Here is a 19,197-nt window from a genome sequence, read left to right on the forward strand (position 1 = left end):
ACCGAGAGACAAACTTGCTAAATAAACTAACTAGACAAGAGACTCTGAGACAGAAAGACAGAAAGTCGAGATGGGAATAAGAAGAAAGAAATTTAGCATGGGGAGACAAACTGCTTTAGGAACTTTTCTGGTGTAGATAACTTCCCTTCCTTTTGTGGTGGTCAGGTGGTCGTTACTCTCGCTATCTCTTTTATTATTTATATGCCTATATCGTCAAGCGATCTCTAGAGAATATATCTCCAATGGAGATCAAATGGGTTAAACAAAACTGGTGAGCTTATGTACAGGGTTGTGGGTTACTGACGTCATCACTGAATTCACAGCGTCATGTAATTTATTACAAACTTGTTAGTGGCCAGGGACAATGACAAGTGAAAACTAAAGTTTCAAAGGCAAGACCATCTCACGAAAGTTTGTTGAGGCAATCTGGTTTACCTTCTTTTAAAATTGTATCAACGATCCTGCATGAATCGAATAAAGGGAAAATTTGATTTTAATTTCCAAGCCGATGTTGTCACTTGAGCTGAAGTTTAAGTGAAATATCTTGGCTGTAACCTCATGCAGAACTAATTGATCGAATCGTTCCTGCAATGAAAGATAAATACGTAATCATACGTACAGCTAACCGCACTAAGCTGTATAGCTGGTAATGGGCCACCCGTATTCAAATTAGGTTCGAATGTCCCAACACACAAAGATGTCAAACGAACAGAGACCAACTTATGATCAATGTTGTGCCTGCTAGGGAATCATGCCGTCCGTTCCGTTGTTGACAGGCAAAAGGTCCTAGTACAGTCACACATCCGCGAAAACTGGTCGCAGACCTCCAGCAACCAAAAGTATTTTGCTACCATCGACAAATAATCAGTGATAAAAACCGAAAAATTTTCCCCGAAATTTTGATCATCAAGTAAATAATTGCTGCTCAGTTATCGCCAGGATGCCGAGCATTTGCAATCCAGCTGCAGACCATTTGCCGACCTGTTGCTTTTTAAACATTTTGGGATTCACATGATTAAGAAAAACCTGTTGGTAGAAAGGTAGGCGATTGTTCTGTAACTGTTCGTTGCCTTATGAAGACATTAGTGACTGGTTGCTGATATTCGTAGTGCGCTTGACAATCATGAAATAAAAATAGCCGTAGGATTGATAAGCATCAGTTTTTCCAAAAGCTGTCAATGATGAAACGAATCATCGTGGTTTTGCCATTTCTGCTCAATCAAGGACTTAATGTTACGACAGGAAGAAGAAGAGGAAGCTATTATACTACCTTTTCCCCTGAGGCAGAGAAGGAGTAAAAGGAGAAAGGAGACAGTTCAGGGTGAGGCCATGGATCTTAGGGAGGGTGCTGTTTGAGGATTATAAATCTGATGGTATATAGCTGAAAATGGAAGCAAGGGGGGGGGCATTATTGCTTATCACAGAATTGAATTGACCATGTTCCATGAGCTGCTGCAGAGGACATAATGTTATACTAGTATTAAGTATTTCGTATACAAACCTGCATTGGCGGTCACCTGTCAATAGCGGTCACCTGCTGTATGCGACCACAGAAAAAATCCTCCGGGGAGAAAAGAAGGTTAAACCTGTCTAATGATAGCGACCGCCTGTCTACTGTATAATGGCCGCTCGTATACACGTCTCTCTTGGGTAGCCGCTATAAATGAATTTGACTGGATTTGATAGCATATATCAGACAATCAGAGAGTGATACGTGATTTGAAGCGATACAAATTAGGAGTATGTTGTAGAGTCCTCCAAGATAGTTTTAACAAGTTTTATTTAGGTCTCACCTAGTTCGTCTTTTGACACATTTCTGGTTGCTATCTCAGATAATTATTTGACAAAGAGTCCGTTCCGTCGTACCACAAGAATATAGACATGATAGAAGCATATGCACATATAAATGTGTACATTATATATACAGCTACGTCCCCGGTGTAAAATTTGTTGTCACAACATAATTCACATTGCACCGCCCAGGTTCAGGATTTTAAGCCCATTGCTGGATATATATATATATATAAGGTCCGAGCTTATATCCAAATGCAGACACCGGAAAAGAAAAATCATCCATGCGTCAAACCGATCCACCGCGCCACATGAGCACAGAAACACACCACTTTGTCAGTCTGCCTGAGGATCGCGACAGCGTGAAACCGCCGGTATAGCAGACAAGGCACCAAAACACAGGTACGCCTAATATGCTCTGCTTTGCAGCATTGAGCACTTTTCAATCCTCAACAAACTACATATTCCCGACGGATATATACCAAACGGATATATATATATATATATATATATATATATATATATATACATATATATATATATATACATGAGTGTATGTATGTGTGTGTGTGCGTGTGTGTGTGTGTGTCTTTTATTCATATCAGACATGTCTGTTCGGTGGAACAATTATTTATTTGATTATCTTAACAACTTTTTCCCAACAATCCTTGCAATTTAAAAAACTGAATGCTGTATAAAGCAGATGTTATCATAATTGTTTTATAATTATCCCCATCTGTCGGGCAGAGTATGAACCAATATATGTATTACTACGCCTATCTGCTCAGAACAATTCGTCATCGCCAATGTCTACATGAACATGTGAGCGTAGCCATGCTCTATGTAGATTTTAAGTTTGTTTGTCAAGAAAGAATTAATTGTGATATATTAAAGTCATAATTCTTTCTAAAACAATGCCGACGTCCATTTTTTTTTACTGAATAGAATAGTGTGATATTCAGCTGTCAATGAACAAAATTTGAATTTAACAATTTTAGTATATATAATAGAAGGGTTGTTCACATATCTCATTCTTGCAGTGCACACTATAAGCATTTTGATAGTACTGTAGTTTGTTTTCAGTTCTAGTTCTATCTTATTTCCGCATTTTTCCATGAGACATGCATGGATCAACGGTTCATGTATTTGAACAAAACTAAAAGATGCACTTACTTCCAGTTTGAAAGAGAACAAAAAAAAATGCAGGAGTGTGCCCTCTTAAGCAGGTGCTTGATAGTGATGGCAGCCTCATACTCAGGAAAAATTCCCCTCCTCATAAAAAAACCCAACAACAACAACAACTAAAAAAAAACAGAAATGGGCACTTTGCCATTTAAACTTGTATCGTGCTAATTCAACGAAATCGATGGAAGCGAGTGGGGAAGAAAGTAAAGAAAAAAAGTACCGTGACGTGGTAAATGAGCTGAATAGGAAATTAAGTGAATTAGGTGCAATGTCATTTATGCTTATATCACTACTGAAGATGGTAAGTATGCATAAGCATAAGAATGCATAAGCTCCTTTGTGGAGTTATTTTGTATGAGCTTCCCTGCGGAGACTTCCAATATGAGCTCCCTTGTGGAGACTTTATGAGCTCCCTAGTGGAGACATCATATGGTATATCTAATATTCTTGTTTGATACTTTTAAGATTTATTATGTTTGATTTATGTCAGTATTGTCCGGGGCAAATTATTTGTTGTATAGGGCCCCATTTTTTCTCTCTATCTTCTTTCTTTAAAACACACACACACAAGTAAGAATGTTTTGCATGAGTAGACATGTGAATCTCTATCCGTGATATGTACACGTGTTTGTGTGTAACTCATGTTTCTGGACATATGTAAATGATGAAGAGTGTAGTTGTATCAATATAGATAAATCAGTATGAAGAAATAACCCTTGAACTTATTTCTGACGCATGGTAATAACTCTGAATGCTCTTCCAATAATGTATGGAGAATTCTACTCACGCTTACACGAGCATTATTTAGATAAACCTTCCTTGTTCTCGGTCTTGAAAATGTATATCCTCTAACACACACACACACACACACACACATACACACACGTACACAAGAAAACATATAAAATTAAACAAAGAAACAACACACAGAAGCACACAAACAGCACGTTGGAACATAATTATAAAAATGTCCTCAAACTAAATGCCACTTGTAGAGCCTGTGATCCCATGCACAAACATGCACCCCATATGCACAAACATGCACAGAACACACACATCTCCAACACCGCTCAAAGCTCACGATTTATCTCACAATGAAATGGTCGAAAAAAAAAATAAAGGACATGAAATTGATATTGAAAGTAGTGATTATGATATTATTGCAGAAGTAGTTACCATCACGAGCAAGTAGTACACATGAGCGGATTATTAGCGTAAATCCGTGAAAAATACATCAAGACAGGTAACATTCTTTCAACATGGCATCCCTGCACAGCACACGGTTGTGTGGCAAGTTCGATGCTAGTATTGGTGTTGGTGCCATCTTAACACTTACCCTGATGGTATGATCCCATATCTTTTATAAGACTGACATAGAATCTTAATACTAAGTGATCACCAATACAATTCGTTTTCAAGAGAAAAAGATAATTAGTAATTGATTTACTCTTTACGGTTTATATGTACAATTAGGATTTGATACACATTATGATACATCTAAGATAAAAGCAAACTTAGTTTTTCAGTCTATCTACAACACACGTACGGGCATAATGATATGATTCATATATAATAAATATCCGCCTGTTTTATTGGGGTTTTTTTTCACTGAAAAAGTCGTAATTAAGGAAGATATTCTAACATTCTTCGTGTATATGGAGTTGGAGAACAATTTGAAGAAAATGTCTGATTGGCGTAGACATTTCTCAGACTAAGAAACAGATATACGAATTATTGCACACATATCCTTCTTTTTCAAAACCTTTACTAAAATGCAAATGTATGAATTATTTCATAAGTATTGTGGCTTCCCACTTCAACTTGTTTACGGAGGTTTGGTTGAAACACTGTCAATAACACAGAATTATACATCATATGTATCTACAGTCTGTTGTTTTATTTCCTCCGTGTTTTGCTAATGTCATGTTTCTCACATGAAGAATTTGTTGCGTCAACAGACAGTGATACGGAAAATCGTGACAATGATTTAATTGTAGACCGACATGCAACTTACAGGAAGTTACGTTAGCTCCCATAGTGGGTCGTTGTTTTCGTTTGCCTTATTTCTCATTTTACACTATGTTCACTCAATGGGAAGATGTATCCCCATCTGCTGCTGAGAGTATGGGGGGGGGGGGGGAGAGAACTCGAATTATCGCCCAAACTCCAAATCAGAAGAGGGTTAAAACATCAAGTAAACAGAGAGTATGCGCGATGTGAATAAAATATGAAATTCCGTTTGGATTTCACTAACGTGCTCTGAGAATGAACGATGTTGCGACTGCTCGCAGCTAGGTGACAGTGTATTCACAACGTGTGCGTTCTGTAACTACCTGCCAGTGCCATTTTGTACATGGGAAAGTAAGTATTGGACATAAAGTCAGTCGGGGCTGAGGATAGATCATAAGGACTGGTATAGAAACTACCCGATCTGACATCTCTCCCCAAACCTTAACACGAGTACAGACAAACGTCATGGCAAAAAGTGGCGTCAGCCTAAACCTTATAACCTGCCTTTGCGTATAATCATTTCCTGTATAACAATCATTCTTTGAATTACATTCATAGTAACATGTGTTTTTCCAAGTTTCACGTGGAAATAATGAAGATTAACGGGACTTCACTGTATTGGATGGTGATGTCATGATTTCTGACACTGCAATGCAACGAAGGATACCCTTCGATTGCATGGAGGACATAAAGAAACTTAAATTTTAGCAATTGTGACCATCACTTTTCAACGGTGATCACTGAGAGTAATTCATGAAAGTATGTCTCTATTCTATTGTCGTTCTTATTCCATTATTTGTGTCTTCAAAATACAGGATAGAATCTTATTGCACTCAATTCCATTGTCAATATTGCTATTACTCGATCTTACTATTTCATTTTACACGGACGCTGGCCTACTGTAGGCTAAGACGCATCAGCCCATTTGCCTTATACCACAGATAAGCACAGACCAGCGACTAGAGCGACAAAGAGCATCAGCTTCAGAGCCAGGGGGTACCCCTCGGGACCGTTTCCCACCGGAGTCTCGCGGAACTTGGTTCCAGATACTGTGTTCTGCCACACGTTCATGATGGCGTCACGGGCGCCGCTCCAGGTGTGAGGACCCACCAATCGGTAGCTGGGCGGCACGGCCGGCCCGAAGAAGCATTTCAGCGCCAGCAGGGGATCCTTGAGGAAGAGTTGTTTGAAGTTGGGCTTGGCGCCGATCTTACTGGCAATGCAATCCTGGTAAGGTATCGGTGGGATCTGGAAAAAATTGGAAGATACAGGGTAAAAACAGGGGGAAACCAAGATACGTCATGCATACATACACGTAGCTACAGCAAAGCAAACATGCGGGATAATAATAATGCTCACGAGTATAATTTGCCCCCTTTCCCTGTCTTCTTCAGTCTTTTCCTGTTGTTCCTTCCACGGTTTATTATTTTTGTGGGGTTTTTTTTACGTTACAAGAGAACTGCCTTGTGTTTATTTGTGTGTGCATTTATTTTTGTCTTCTTGTCTTTTCTAAGGCAATTTGCGTCGTCTTGTTAGTTCAATAATTAGTTATTAGTTGTTGTTTATGAGGAGACTGCAAGCTGCGAGCATTGCTTTTCAGCAGTCACCTCCATTTCGAATCAACTTTGATTCGGTATTTGTCTTAAAAGTCATGACATCTTTTGTATTTCAATTCACAGCATTTTACGTTATTACAATGCTGTATTGATTTTGTGTAATTTGTGTGTTACATTGTCAGGATAGCGCTCTCATAACTTACAAAGATGATGTGCTTGCCGTATCGTTCGTAGAGAAATTTCCTCTTCATAGCGATGTCTGTGGCCATGGCCTGCTGGCTCGGCAGGGGAACCTTGCCTTTAAAGACCTGAGTAGCCCAGCGAGCCTGCAGCTCGAAGACTGGCGCGTGGGCGCCGATCGTCATGACGAAACCTATGCAGGCAAAGGTCGGGTGTTTGATCTTTGACGGGAACACGTACATGTATAGGTCCAACTCCTCCACCTTATCTATATGGCGGGAACGGACAGGAGAGAGATGTGAAGGGTTAACAAGGCACGTACATTATCCGGCAGTAACGTACTAGTATCTACTATGACTATTGTGATGGTTAAAGAGCAATATTAAGTATCATTGTTTGTGTTCAAGCTAGTGAAAAGACCTTACTAATTTGTAGTACTCGAAAAGGTATACTGTATAGTACATGTAACAGCATAGTAGGAAACGATGCAGTAAAAATAAAAAAGTCAATTTTTATGGATACATGGTACTAACAGCCTAGCATATGTCATCAATAGATGCAGTATAACTACGACAACTTCTAGTCTAACTTTAAAACATGTAGGCCCTACCATTTGAAGCCATATGCAAAGAAGTTAACATGAATCCGTGGATAACATAGTAACGGAAGATAGCAAATCGCAGTTAAATCTCTGTAGACGGTAAGAAAAAAAGAAGAGAAAACAACAACAAAGCAAGACCCACAAAAGTTGAAAGTGTTGTCGAAAGTTTACTTGATAGCAAAGTAAACGAACAACGTACCTGCAATGAGGTGTGTTCCGACGAAAGGCACTTTGATGTTGTAGCCGGTAGCGTAGATGACAACGTCCAGGTCGTCGATTTTCGTCCCGTCTGTGAAGACCACCCCCCTTTTAGTGAAGTGTTTGATGCCGGGTTTAGCTGACACTGCGCCGCAAAAGATTCTAAATAGTGTAAGAACAAACGGGGATAGTCGAAAATAAGATCATGGCGTTTCATGTGCAACGTAACAGTAGTTAAATGACGTAATAACCATGGGTGTCATCGAACAATTTTTGATGCAGGTTTGTATTAGGTTTCAAGCAAGATAGGCTAAACAACGAAACCAAAGAAGAGGCAATGATACTGGTTTCTCATTTTACTTTTATTTCTTCAGCTGAACATAATAGCAAATACATTGCTCTTCTAAACGTTATCTGGCCTCTAACGCAAATAGAACGGCGAGCAAAGCTTGGAGTGAGGAGCATAATCAGACGTTTCTTGCACTTGAAAACTACTGGGTTTTTTAGTGCTTATTTTTGTTGTTTCATGAAGGATCTAGTTCAGTGACATTAATCCCATGTTAACACGAAGTCTGTAGATCGAAATACTAATGAACTCACTCATTACCGACAATGGAGTCAGTCCCTTCAATCTCCATTAGCATACATCAAAGTCTGAACATTACTTTAAATGTAGTGAGGATGCTCTCTAAAACAAGGATAACACCAATACACATACACACGGAACAAAGAGCCAGTTTTACCTGTTAGCAATGTCGTCGTTAACCATAACCTCTGAGCAGAATAGCTTCCGGGTCGACTTCAGTCCGAGGTTGTCCGAGTTGAGCCGTGTTGCCAGATCCTTTTCGACTATGCTGCGCCGGTACCACTCCGGGAGGAGAAAGTTGAAGCGGCGATTGAGGAAAAGATCTCGAGGCCATCCCAGCGGACCTGTACGCGTTATCACCCATGTTCCGTTCCTCATGCTTATATAGGTCTGTATGATGTAATTGAAATCAGTAATAACGATACTATGAACAATAAAACTACTACTACTACTACTACTGCCGCTGCTGTTGCTGGTGCTGCTGCTGCTGCTGCTACTGCTACTGCTACTGCTACTACTGCTTCTGCTGCTGCTGCTACTAGTACTACTACCATACCGCCACATTGTAGTTAATGTATTTTACTACTCCCATTACTACTTCTACTTATACTACTACTATTACTACTTTTCTGTAGACCCTATCACTATCACTTTTGACGATGATTACTAGCATCATCATTTTGTTATCATTCCAATATTGATAACAATACTTGCAAAGGAATAAATGCGCTTGCAAAACTCAGTAACCTTACATCTATAAAACGATAACGAAAAGTGGTATGGTTTCGGTTGTAAATGAGTAATGATTCAATTGTCTCAATTCTGCAGGGATGGAGACAAATGTCAACACTATATATGGTGATCTTTGTCTGGGCAATGAAATGAGACATTCTTCTAAATAATTTCCCTTTCTTTTATCAACCGCTGATGAAGTATATGAGATTACAAACAACCAGAATGGAAACCAACAACACAACTTAAATCATACCTACATATTAGATAGAATACAAACAATGCATGTGCGATAAAGCTTGGAACAGAAAATCGCATTCAGATTAGCTGTTCACACTGATCATGCTGATATCACCGTTAAGCACAGAGACAAAACATTAACATCAAAATTTTCAAATGATGAAATTAAATTTGTGAGTGATAAAGGTTCATGAATCGAACTTTTTCTTGTTACCAGCAAAAAGTTTTCATTACCGTCAGTTTCAATGACATGTACTCTCCTTTATGGACTAACGTTTTATATCCTGATATCAATTTTCATATAATCTGTGATAAAACTGTATTAAAAACGAGAAAAAACATATAAATTTTGAGCTTTTTATCAAATGGCAACGAACTCAATAAAGAAAATTCCCTTTTGTACAATGCTGAAGCCTAGGCTCCGTCACGTGACGTTTGCCTATTGAAAATCTATCTGTAGCAAAATCCAAAACGAATTTTATCGCACGAAAGAGCCAAATTCAGGTCAATTTTTATTTCTGTCTTTTTAAAACAACTAGCGAAACTCGTAGAAAGTAGGAAGGAGTCTCCATAATAAAATCACGTAAAATGTTACATCGCGTGCTTAAGATGCAGTTTCATCGTAGAAAACATTTCAGGACATTAAAAAAAAAAGACACTTGTGAAGATTCATGTTTCTGCTGGAACCTTCCAGCTTAGCAACGTTTGCTCGGAGCTGAATGGAAATCGCTCTAACAAACTTTTCCTTATTAAGACCGGATTGATGTGCAAACCTTTGTCCTCCCACCAACTAGACTTTCGTAACATTACAGGCACATGATGAAGTGTGCAGATATCTTACTTTCTTCGATTTTCGACTTGTATCCACAGCTACATCACCAGCTGAATGAGAACCACCTATTTAGCAGACACACACACACACACACAAAGTAAATGAAAATGAAATGAGCGAGGCATTTTCATTTAGTACTTCTTCATCAAAATTCATTTTCATCATAAATGTAAAGAACTTGTTTTATAGAGAGCTATCTTAATCTAAGCAAATGTAATGACAGTATGAGATCTGTGATGTTTTCCTCGAATTCAGATAAAAAAATTACAATATAGTAATGACAAAAATAACTCTCCATCATAGTATATTAAACATGGAATTAGACACATACTACTCTCTAACTTCACCTTCTTCCTGAACCTAATTCTACTTAAAGGGGATGGCTAGTAACCGATCAGTGGGAATCAGTGGGAATGCTGAGGGATGATTGTTCCAATCCTTGTGGGATTTATTTAAGAGTACATTATATATCTACTGTTGTGTGAAAAGTATTTGCTTCAGAACGGTCTCATATTCAAGTAATGTGCAGATTAATGCCCCGTCACTGACCAGGGACGCTTACCTGGAAACATTAAACTGCACATTACTTGAATATGAGCCCATTCTGAAGCAAATATTTTTCACACAAGAATAGATATATAGTGTACCCTTAAATGAATCCCACAAGGATTGGAACAATCATCCTTCAGCATTCCCACTGATTCCCACTGATCAGTTACTAGCCATCCCCTTTAATCAACTCCTTTCTAGGGAGGGGTGGGGTGGGGATGGGAAACTCTTAACAATCAATGTTATGCTGCGGAATGTGTGCTCGTATTATAAAAAAAAAAATAGATGCAGGTATTATACATCTCCGAACGATCAAGTGTCATGGTGGAGCAATCAATATGTCCTGAAAGCCACTGACTATCTATGGCCTTGTTTTTTTGGTCTTTTTTGGGGGGTCTTTTCTTTTCAAGAACTTTCGGCTAACTGTCAGTTTCTTCCTTGTCATGCTTGTTGCTTGTAAGGAAATACAGACAACAATTATGTGTGGAGAAGTCAGTAAGACGTAATAAATAATGGATTTTTAAAAAATGAGGAAGAAATCAACTAACCAACAACGAGCACCGTTTTCCCCTCAAATCCCTCTGACTTCCTGTAGTCATTGCTGTGGAGGATGTCCCCCTCGAACTCATCTTGGCCAGGGTACTTCGGGATTTTGGCCTGACTGAACATGCCCGTACAAACCATAACGGCGTCGAAGACTTCTGTGCTCTCTCCGCCCGGGCCGCGGGTGGTGACAGACCACCGTCCCGTTGTGTCGTAGTCAGCTGCCTCCTCGACATTTAGCACGGAAGTTCCGAAACGGATATATTGCAAGAGACCAAACTTCTCCGCATAGTCCTTGTAGTACTGGCCGAGCTGCTTTCCTGGGATGTACGGAGGACAATCTTTCGGGAAGGGGAAGTCACTGTAGCACATCATTTCTTTGCTGGAGTTGGTTACTAGAGCGTGATAGAGGGCGCTTTCTTCGTGTTCAGTTCTCACCTCGTCTCTGAACACCCAGACACCACCTGTGCCATGCCAAAAGAAACACACAAAGAAAAAGCCCAAACAAAATAAGGTATGATATACTGACTTCTCATTCAGAAAAAAAAAAATCTAACTATAACGCGCTACCTGGTCTACAAGTATTAACACTTAACTACACTAGCACTTTAACCGTGGAATGTCATCCTTATACCTTATACACTAAAGAACAATTTCTATGTGCCGCGTATTTTTCCACATTTTCTTCCCGAGAACATTAACAGTAAGTCAATGTCCCTACAGGTATTGCTCCAGTTGGGTTCTTATCACTGGAACTGTTCGTGTTTCCTCTATAGGTACATACCGCGAATCAAATAAACAAAGTAGCCTATATACATGGAATGCTAATGAAAAAAAAATGCATATTCACAACCACATCGATTACTGAAATAGGCCTATGTCTATTTTGTGTCCATTTGGCCAGACTGAAACTTCAGACGTCGATGATTGGACATGCGCCTCTTACCAACTTGGTCCTCTCTTTCGAAGCACACTGGTTCGAGTCCATCCTCCACGCACGATTTAATCGCGACGAGTCCACTCACACCCGCACCGATCACAGCAACACGCTTGACGGCCATCTTGTCAATTCCTCTTCAGTCTATGCAACCTGTACAACAAAATGAGAATAAGTTATTCTGGGGAATGGTTCCTAACAATAGGTATTCTCAGTGAGCCTAGGTATAATGCTTGGCTGACCCCGTGCCTAGCTGTTTGATGCTTGCGTGCGTGCACCACTGAGCGAGAGATGTGCCAGTAGCTTCTGACTGTACCGAGGCGAAAAGCTAATCAATGTCCACAACAGCAAAACGAAATTTAACGACTACAAATCAAAAAAAAGAAAATGAATGCGAATAAAAGCCTGGTTTACTGCTTGATGAAGGATTACATAGAACGTGGGCAATTTTGGAAGTGAAAACCCCTGAGCTTATAGCAGTAGGATATACCTCCTGAGAACGAAAGTGAAAGCTTATGATATCACCTCGTCCTGCCAAAAGTGTTACTACCTGTAAATCATGTCATCACGCTCTTTGGGAAATACCCGGGAACTGAACTGAAGGAAACAATCGTGATTAACAAAGATTAAAATCAGGACGTTGATGTTTGTTCCGAAAATCAATCCATCATTTCCTTACTTGATTACTGCATAATTTCCGAAATACGTTAAAGGCACCCAACCACTGTGACACTTCGCAGCATTGCACCTTCCTTGAAAGTATGTTTAATGTCATGCAGAAGGAGGAATGGATAGAAGCGAATTGCAGAAAATCCAGAAAATTTTGAAGGGTATGATTCTGACTCAAAAACCTATACGATTTCCATCTTGACTGCTTGAATCCTCTAACTGTCTTGATAAATTTCCGATCTGTGGAAGACCCAACTCGAAATGCACAACCTCCATTTTTTTTTTCTTTTAGCTGCAACTGCCCTCTTCACCGAATAAGTCAACCTCGCCAGTTATTGATTCACAGGCGAACCCCATGCAAGCTCCCAGTTTTGTGTGTGTTCATCGGAACATCACCCTTTAACACTTAATGAGTGTGAGCAGTCGAATTCAAAGTTCATTTTAGATGATTGCTGCTCGGTCTGCTTTCTTACGAAAAAGACAAAATATGAAGAGAGTGCACATTCGCCAGAGCGACCGCAGGCGCTTAACGGAGCCTTTGGCTGTGATGGAATATAGTTGATGTTTAGCCAATGAAAATGACAATTTCTTGCCGGTGGGTCAAAAGACGTGATGACTCAACATAAGTCTATCATCCTGGCCTGATTGAATGCGATGCGTGTGTATCTCTCTCTCCGGGGAATGGACACAAAGTTGTTTTGTTTCTTCCAATCATGCTGGTCTCTGCTCGTTTCTGCTGCACAAGCGGGTACCTTCGTCTCCTCCAATTTCCGGAGCTTGCCCGGTCACACGTAAATAGTTTGTTCTCGTGTGTTCATCCCTAGTCACGTAATCCACGTATCACGTATATGTATATTAGATTTTTTGTGGTACCTTTTTTTCCTACGCAGACATATCAGGACCGCAGCCTCTCCCTCCCCCCCCCCCCCCCAACCACCCCGCACACATTTTGGCTCTTGAATGAAAACGGGGGAAATTCGGGACGAAAAAAAAAATCGACACCAGAAAACACGTGACGTTAGAGTTTTGCGCCTTGATAATAAATATGTCTCATTTCCATAAAGGGGGAGGGAGTTAGCATGATCATTGATGATCCTTTGCCCTGCCAAACTCGAGCACACCCCCCCCCCCCCTCTTTTCCGGCGAAAAAAACGTTCCACGGCACCTGAGAAAGAGAGATTAAACGATCTCCCTCACCTTATGATGAATATGGGACAGAGTGTTTACGATAAGATCATCACTTATTCCTCTTATATTAGCTAACATTATTTGAAATCTCGGAGGGAAATAGCCTATGATTCGAAAATATCAATCTTATTTTGGCATATCTGTTATATCAGTGGTAACTGTTGCGTCATAATTACAGTAGTGGCCTTTCTGCCTAGTATACTGTGGGCTCGTAAACTCATGTTCTGTTCTATATGATGTGTACGCATTAAAAATATATATAAAGAAATCTACAGAAATACATAAAATATGCAGGCTTCAGTCAGTCAAGGAGTCCATGACGCTAGAACTCAAAGGCGTGACATTTGCATATTCAATTAATGTGATACGGTTTAATGTGCAAGATGTAAGACAAGCTTGCAAGAAAGAGTTTGCAATGCAGAAACATAATGAACAGAATCTTAGTGGAATCATAGTACGCTCATGAAACACACCGCCAACTCCCTACAGTAGCCCCTACACTCCTTACAGTAGCCCCTACACTCCTTACGTAATCTGCAGAGCTGCTATCCCGGATTTATGAACAGAAACACCGTTATTAATTCTTGATAAATATTTTCATCGCATTACCGGACGCGAAGTGTATACCGTTAATGACGAGTAAAATGTGGCTGAACAAAAAATGAAAGTCAACAGTTCCACTGTCGTACATGCACATGACCGTTTGACATAATAAACATATACTAATAGAGCAGAAAAGGAAAAAAAAAAAACACGTGACATCACAAGATGTCACGTAGACAAGTCGTGATAGAATGTGCCGTTAGTACATGTTGTTTTGCGTGGTAGTTATGCGGCAAACGATGATTCTGATTTAAAGATCATGAATCCTTATGCAAGTCGACATGATGAGATCATAAATTTTTGTGCATTTGTTAATTTTGAAATAAGCATTACCTCAGCACATCTGATGTAACTACTAGGAACCAAAAGTGTAGGTTTCATTCTAGAAAGGGTATAATGCACTTGTTTTCATTTATTCATTGCTCTGCTATTTTTGTTAATGTGATGTCTGTGCCTGTATATTTCGCTGTAAGCAATTAAACTGTCTTTAGTCATCTCTTAGACATTCAAATTTAATGGGATGAGATGATTTTACATGAGTGTATACTATTTGATAACAATGCCTCAAATTTGCAAAGGTGAAAAGTTAGTTAGAGTTAGTTCTGTATCACTTCATGTTATTATAGCTCGTATAAACTTATCGTGTCTGTTATGGCACGATATTCATTTGACACATGTTTTTGAATCTTTAATTCCGATGTACGGATGTGATTTCAGCAGTAAAAAGTCCAGTGGATATATCCCCTGTCAGGAGGACGTTAGTTCGAGTTCAGTTGCCCTAGTATGTATGCCCATGACTTCTATCATGGCTATCAATAAAACACTAAATAATCAGTGTTTATTTACGTCAATGTATTTAGGGCAATTTGTCAATCCGTTGCGATATATTATGTATGTTTAGATTTACAATCAGAAAAAAAAATCCTGAGGGAAAAACTCAAGGGGAAACCAGACAGACATTTGTCAAGGAAACAGTATAATTAAAAGTATTTTAATGTATTTTTTAACACCGAGATGTTCTATGCAATACCATGGATTATATTTGATCAATTTTGTTTTTCTTATGCATTTTGAAATTTTGCAAAAAGAGCCTAGAGCTCTTAATCAGGTTAGAGCAATTATGATAAAGAGTGTGTTTCATTATTGTAAAGCCAATTTTTTTTTCACATATTTCCTGAACAAGCTACCATTGTTTTTTAAGGTCGTGCAGTAAAATTGTATCCATTTGAATAACCCATAAATCCTTTTGGCGCATTAATTCTTAAGGCATCATGGATCTTATTTATGGAATGCTCACCTTAATCATCCGAAACAATTCACATTTTTGTAAACATTTTAAAAGAAAATTAAATCCATTGATGATAGAAAAATATTGTCCTTGAAAGAATATGAATAAGTGTATTCTTAAAGAAATATATGTCGAATATAGTGTAATATTGACAATTATAACAAATTTGTATAGTTGTGTTATCTATATTTACTCTATATCTTTTTTTTTAAATCAAAGTGAAATAAAGTCTGGTCATGAGTAATACCCCCTGCACTTGCACCTTTCACCCCCCTCCCTCCTACCCCTCCTTTTTTTTTCTAGTTGCGAGTATAATCCTTGAGAATACTATTTTGGTATAGTTCTGTCAGGAAAGGACTGCCCTCTCGTTCAACATTATATTACACATCATGTTTAGTTTGACGACCCCTGCAATGCCGAACATGTCATGAAAGTGAAAATGCAATAATTAACTGTATTTTGTTCCTGAATGATTCATTGAACTTGTTTAAACACTTAATTTTCAATAGAAAATGTCATTTGATCAAGGTGTGTTATTGTATCTTCGTTTGTACATCGTATTCTTGAAAAAAAAAGTTGCGGAGATAAAGAAAAAAAAAGTGAGAAAATACCTTGATGTATTCTATTGTGAAACGGTAATCTGCCAAAATTTGTCTCTTGGCAGGGATATGGCATAAGATACATACAAATCAGTGCAAGCATTCCCCACAGCTCTTTTTTATTGACGAAGCAAAGTCGTTTACCCTTTATTGTCCGAAGATTTTGATATTCATAAATTACAAGAATTATCCTTCAGTGAACTGGTTCAGTTCACTTGATTTCTTTGGAAGTCCACCCGCTACGCTTCCTAAATTGAAACCTCGGACGGTAAGTTATCTCTTCCTGTACAAGATGATTTTAGACAGTGTCAGAAGAGCCTAAATTTTAGTCACGTGGTGATAAACTCTTTTCGAATTATCATTATTTCACACAAAAAAAACTGCTGGGGTTTAGGTAATTATCATTATTTCACAAAAAAACTGCTGGGGTTTAGGAGACTAAGAGCTCTCAAAGAACCAAGCGAGGGATTGCCTCTTTGAGATCTGACGACGGAATAACTACTCTACTGATGTTATGTCCTTGTGCCTATAATAGGTTTGAGCAAGAAAATTTGTGCAAAATAGGGGCACTAGCTATATCATGTGCCTGTCTTCTTGCTGGTACCAGTAAAATACTACGCAACGGAAGAAAGGCAGCAGTTCTCAAATTGTCGTGGAATATATCACCATCTGTCATAACTCATGCGGGCTTATATTCATCTTTACTTGGAAATGATCAAATTAACACATATTGGGATATCGATTGTTGTGTAGCTCTCACACCTCTCTCGAAATTCGCGAAGTTGCCTAATCTTGCACTTAACTGACTACCAAACTCTTGTGGATGCAATAGCAAGCAAGAAAGTTTAAAGGAATTGCGCCCCATGGAACCTAAGTAAAGACAAAATGGCTATAATCACTTTGGAAGTTAATTGCATATGATCTCCAGTGCACGTTGATTAGGCCTATATCTAATAGTGAGAGTAATGTCAGACAAGCGGGCATAAATGCTATCACAAGTTGGTCATACAAGTGGCAGCCAGATTAAGATGCGAAAGAAGTCGAGGCTGGCACAATAAAGAGTAGCCAAAATTTGTTTTTAGCTGCACTTTCATCCGCTGAATGAGTTAACTTACAGTCGCCTATAATGACGCCCATTGCTTACGATTTGGTCCTTTTTAATTTCTACCACATTTTCGGTAGTCTGGAGATGATATTCGGCCTCAGACCAATATATTCCAAACTTTCTTTCGGGTTATGAGGTAGAGAATGAAAAAAACAACACACAAATAGAAATTCCCCATATTTTCCATTAACGGTATAGGAGTCTTCCTATCATTCTATATAGCATTGATAATTGTCAGCATACCCACTTATTCTAGATAGTCGTTATGACCTAGGCGTAAGAGTGTATGAGCTGCCATTTTGTATTATGATCACGAGGCCGCTAATGAGGTAATGAATGCTTGTGAACAAACAGCCAGGGGACTGTAAGTCCATGTACAATGACTAAGCAATGATGATAAAGTCACTTGCCTATCAGGGCACACCTGTAGCTGCCAAGGGATTCGAACCAGAGATGTGATATTCTGTGCTAGCTCTTATCCACTGGACTACAGCAGCTGGTATATTGTGCCCTCTGACCATCGGTAATATGCAGCGAAAAAACAAGGGACTGACATGAAAGGCAGACCTATCATTCTGATTGTTCCCTTACCGATCGGTTCACATGATGACAAATACATTTTGCTGTTTACTATACCACCACTACTTAACTGGTATCTCTTATCTCTTTGGGCTGCTCCAGTTTAAGGTCTACACAGCGAATCATTGTTCTCCATTCATGATTAAACCGTAGTCACGGTAATGACTGCTCATTTCTATGGTAATTTGCTTTACTTCCTTCTCAGACCTGAACATAGATATAATAAACTCATCTCTATGAATTCAGCATAGTGATGAACTTTGGGTCAATTTGTTCCACTTTTTAAAGTCCTCCGACCCAAAGCACTTGCTTGCGTGAAGAGGAACAGCCTGTTAAAACTTTTAATGACCTGTGTTGCTCTCCTATACTGTGCTTTACAATTCATGTGTACGGACAGCAAGACATAGCGGTGATAAGAAGTTCATTATTAGCATACAAGTAATTTCTGAACATTTTCGACATTTATGGACGACTGCATTTTATCTTTCCAAATCAGTTTTCATAATACGCTTTCCCGTGCATTAAAAATATGCCATAATTGTATGTGTGCGATACTGATCAACCCTCATTACATGCATGAAATAAGATCTCGATCGGAAGTAGGTCTATGGGAGATATCAACTCACCACGCTTTGGGATCAGACTATACTGATATTGCAATTCTTCTACCTACCTCACTTTTTCCCTTGACTTGACAACTGAGATGCTGTTGTGCAGTCTGCCCTGGGTAACACTGGCAAGTGAAATTGACGAAACTAATACAAGAAGTAGTAGTACAACGGGGCGAGGCCAAATCCTGCTTGCTTGTGGTCGAAAACGGAAATCTAAACTTGGCCGTTACCGCAGAGGCAAACTCATTTGCTTGCTTGCCGTGTACTGGAGCACATTATTCTCAGATATCGCTGTACCGTATGATGTTGCCCTGAAGAAATTCTATCAGCAATAAGTCACTGTAGCAAGCAGTGATGGCCATATACCAGTGTCGTAAGCCCTGCGAGGTTGCACATACACCTACCATCATATTTGCGAGGAATTCTGAAAGGATTTGTTCAAAATGCTGGCATGCCAGTGCTCACATCGATGCATTGCTATCATGTTAAGTTGTCCACATACCGTTCTATTTTTTAAGCGAATGTTAAGAAGGTGCTGTCACAGCAATCGCATTTCTTAAAAACAGGAAATTCCATCACATTTTATTTGGTCCCATAGCAGTTTCATTACTTTTC

The 19,197-nt window shown here is 39.1% G+C and overlaps 1 protein-coding gene across 2 annotated transcripts; it reads right to left on the bottom strand.

The window, feature by feature from the left end:
* Positions 1 to 5,701: 5,701 nt before the first annotated feature.
* On the bottom strand, positions 5,702 to 18,699 carry LOC139731277 (dimethylaniline monooxygenase [N-oxide-forming] 2-like). 2 transcript variants are annotated; one of them, XM_071642163.1, is made up of 8 exons: positions 18,645 to 18,699; positions 11,950 to 12,093; positions 11,009 to 11,467; positions 9,921 to 9,976; positions 8,265 to 8,497; positions 7,523 to 7,683; positions 6,746 to 6,990; positions 5,702 to 6,234 (listed from the first exon to the last, which is right to left on the bottom strand). In XM_071642163.1, exons 2-8 carry the CDS (start codon positions 12,062 to 12,064, stop codon positions 5,917 to 5,919), a joined length of 1,587 nt encoding a protein of 528 aa, XP_071498264.1. In that variant the 5' UTR covers positions 12,065 to 12,093; positions 18,645 to 18,699; the 3' UTR covers positions 5,702 to 5,916. The 2 variants fall into 2 exon arrangements, with proteins under 2 accessions (XP_071498264.1, XP_071498265.1); XM_071642164.1 differs by lacking the exon at positions 18,645 to 18,699 and adding an exon at positions 12,355 to 12,385.
* Positions 18,700 to 19,197: the final 498 nt, after the last annotated feature.

Source organism: Diadema antillarum, unplaced genomic scaffold, assembly GCF_040938485.1.
Source record: "Diadema antillarum isolate AM-2024a unplaced genomic scaffold, OU_Dant_1.0 seq00000368_RagTag, whole genome shotgun sequence".
Lineage (NCBI taxonomy): Eukaryota > Metazoa > Echinodermata > Echinoidea > Diadematoida > Diadematidae > Diadema > Diadema antillarum.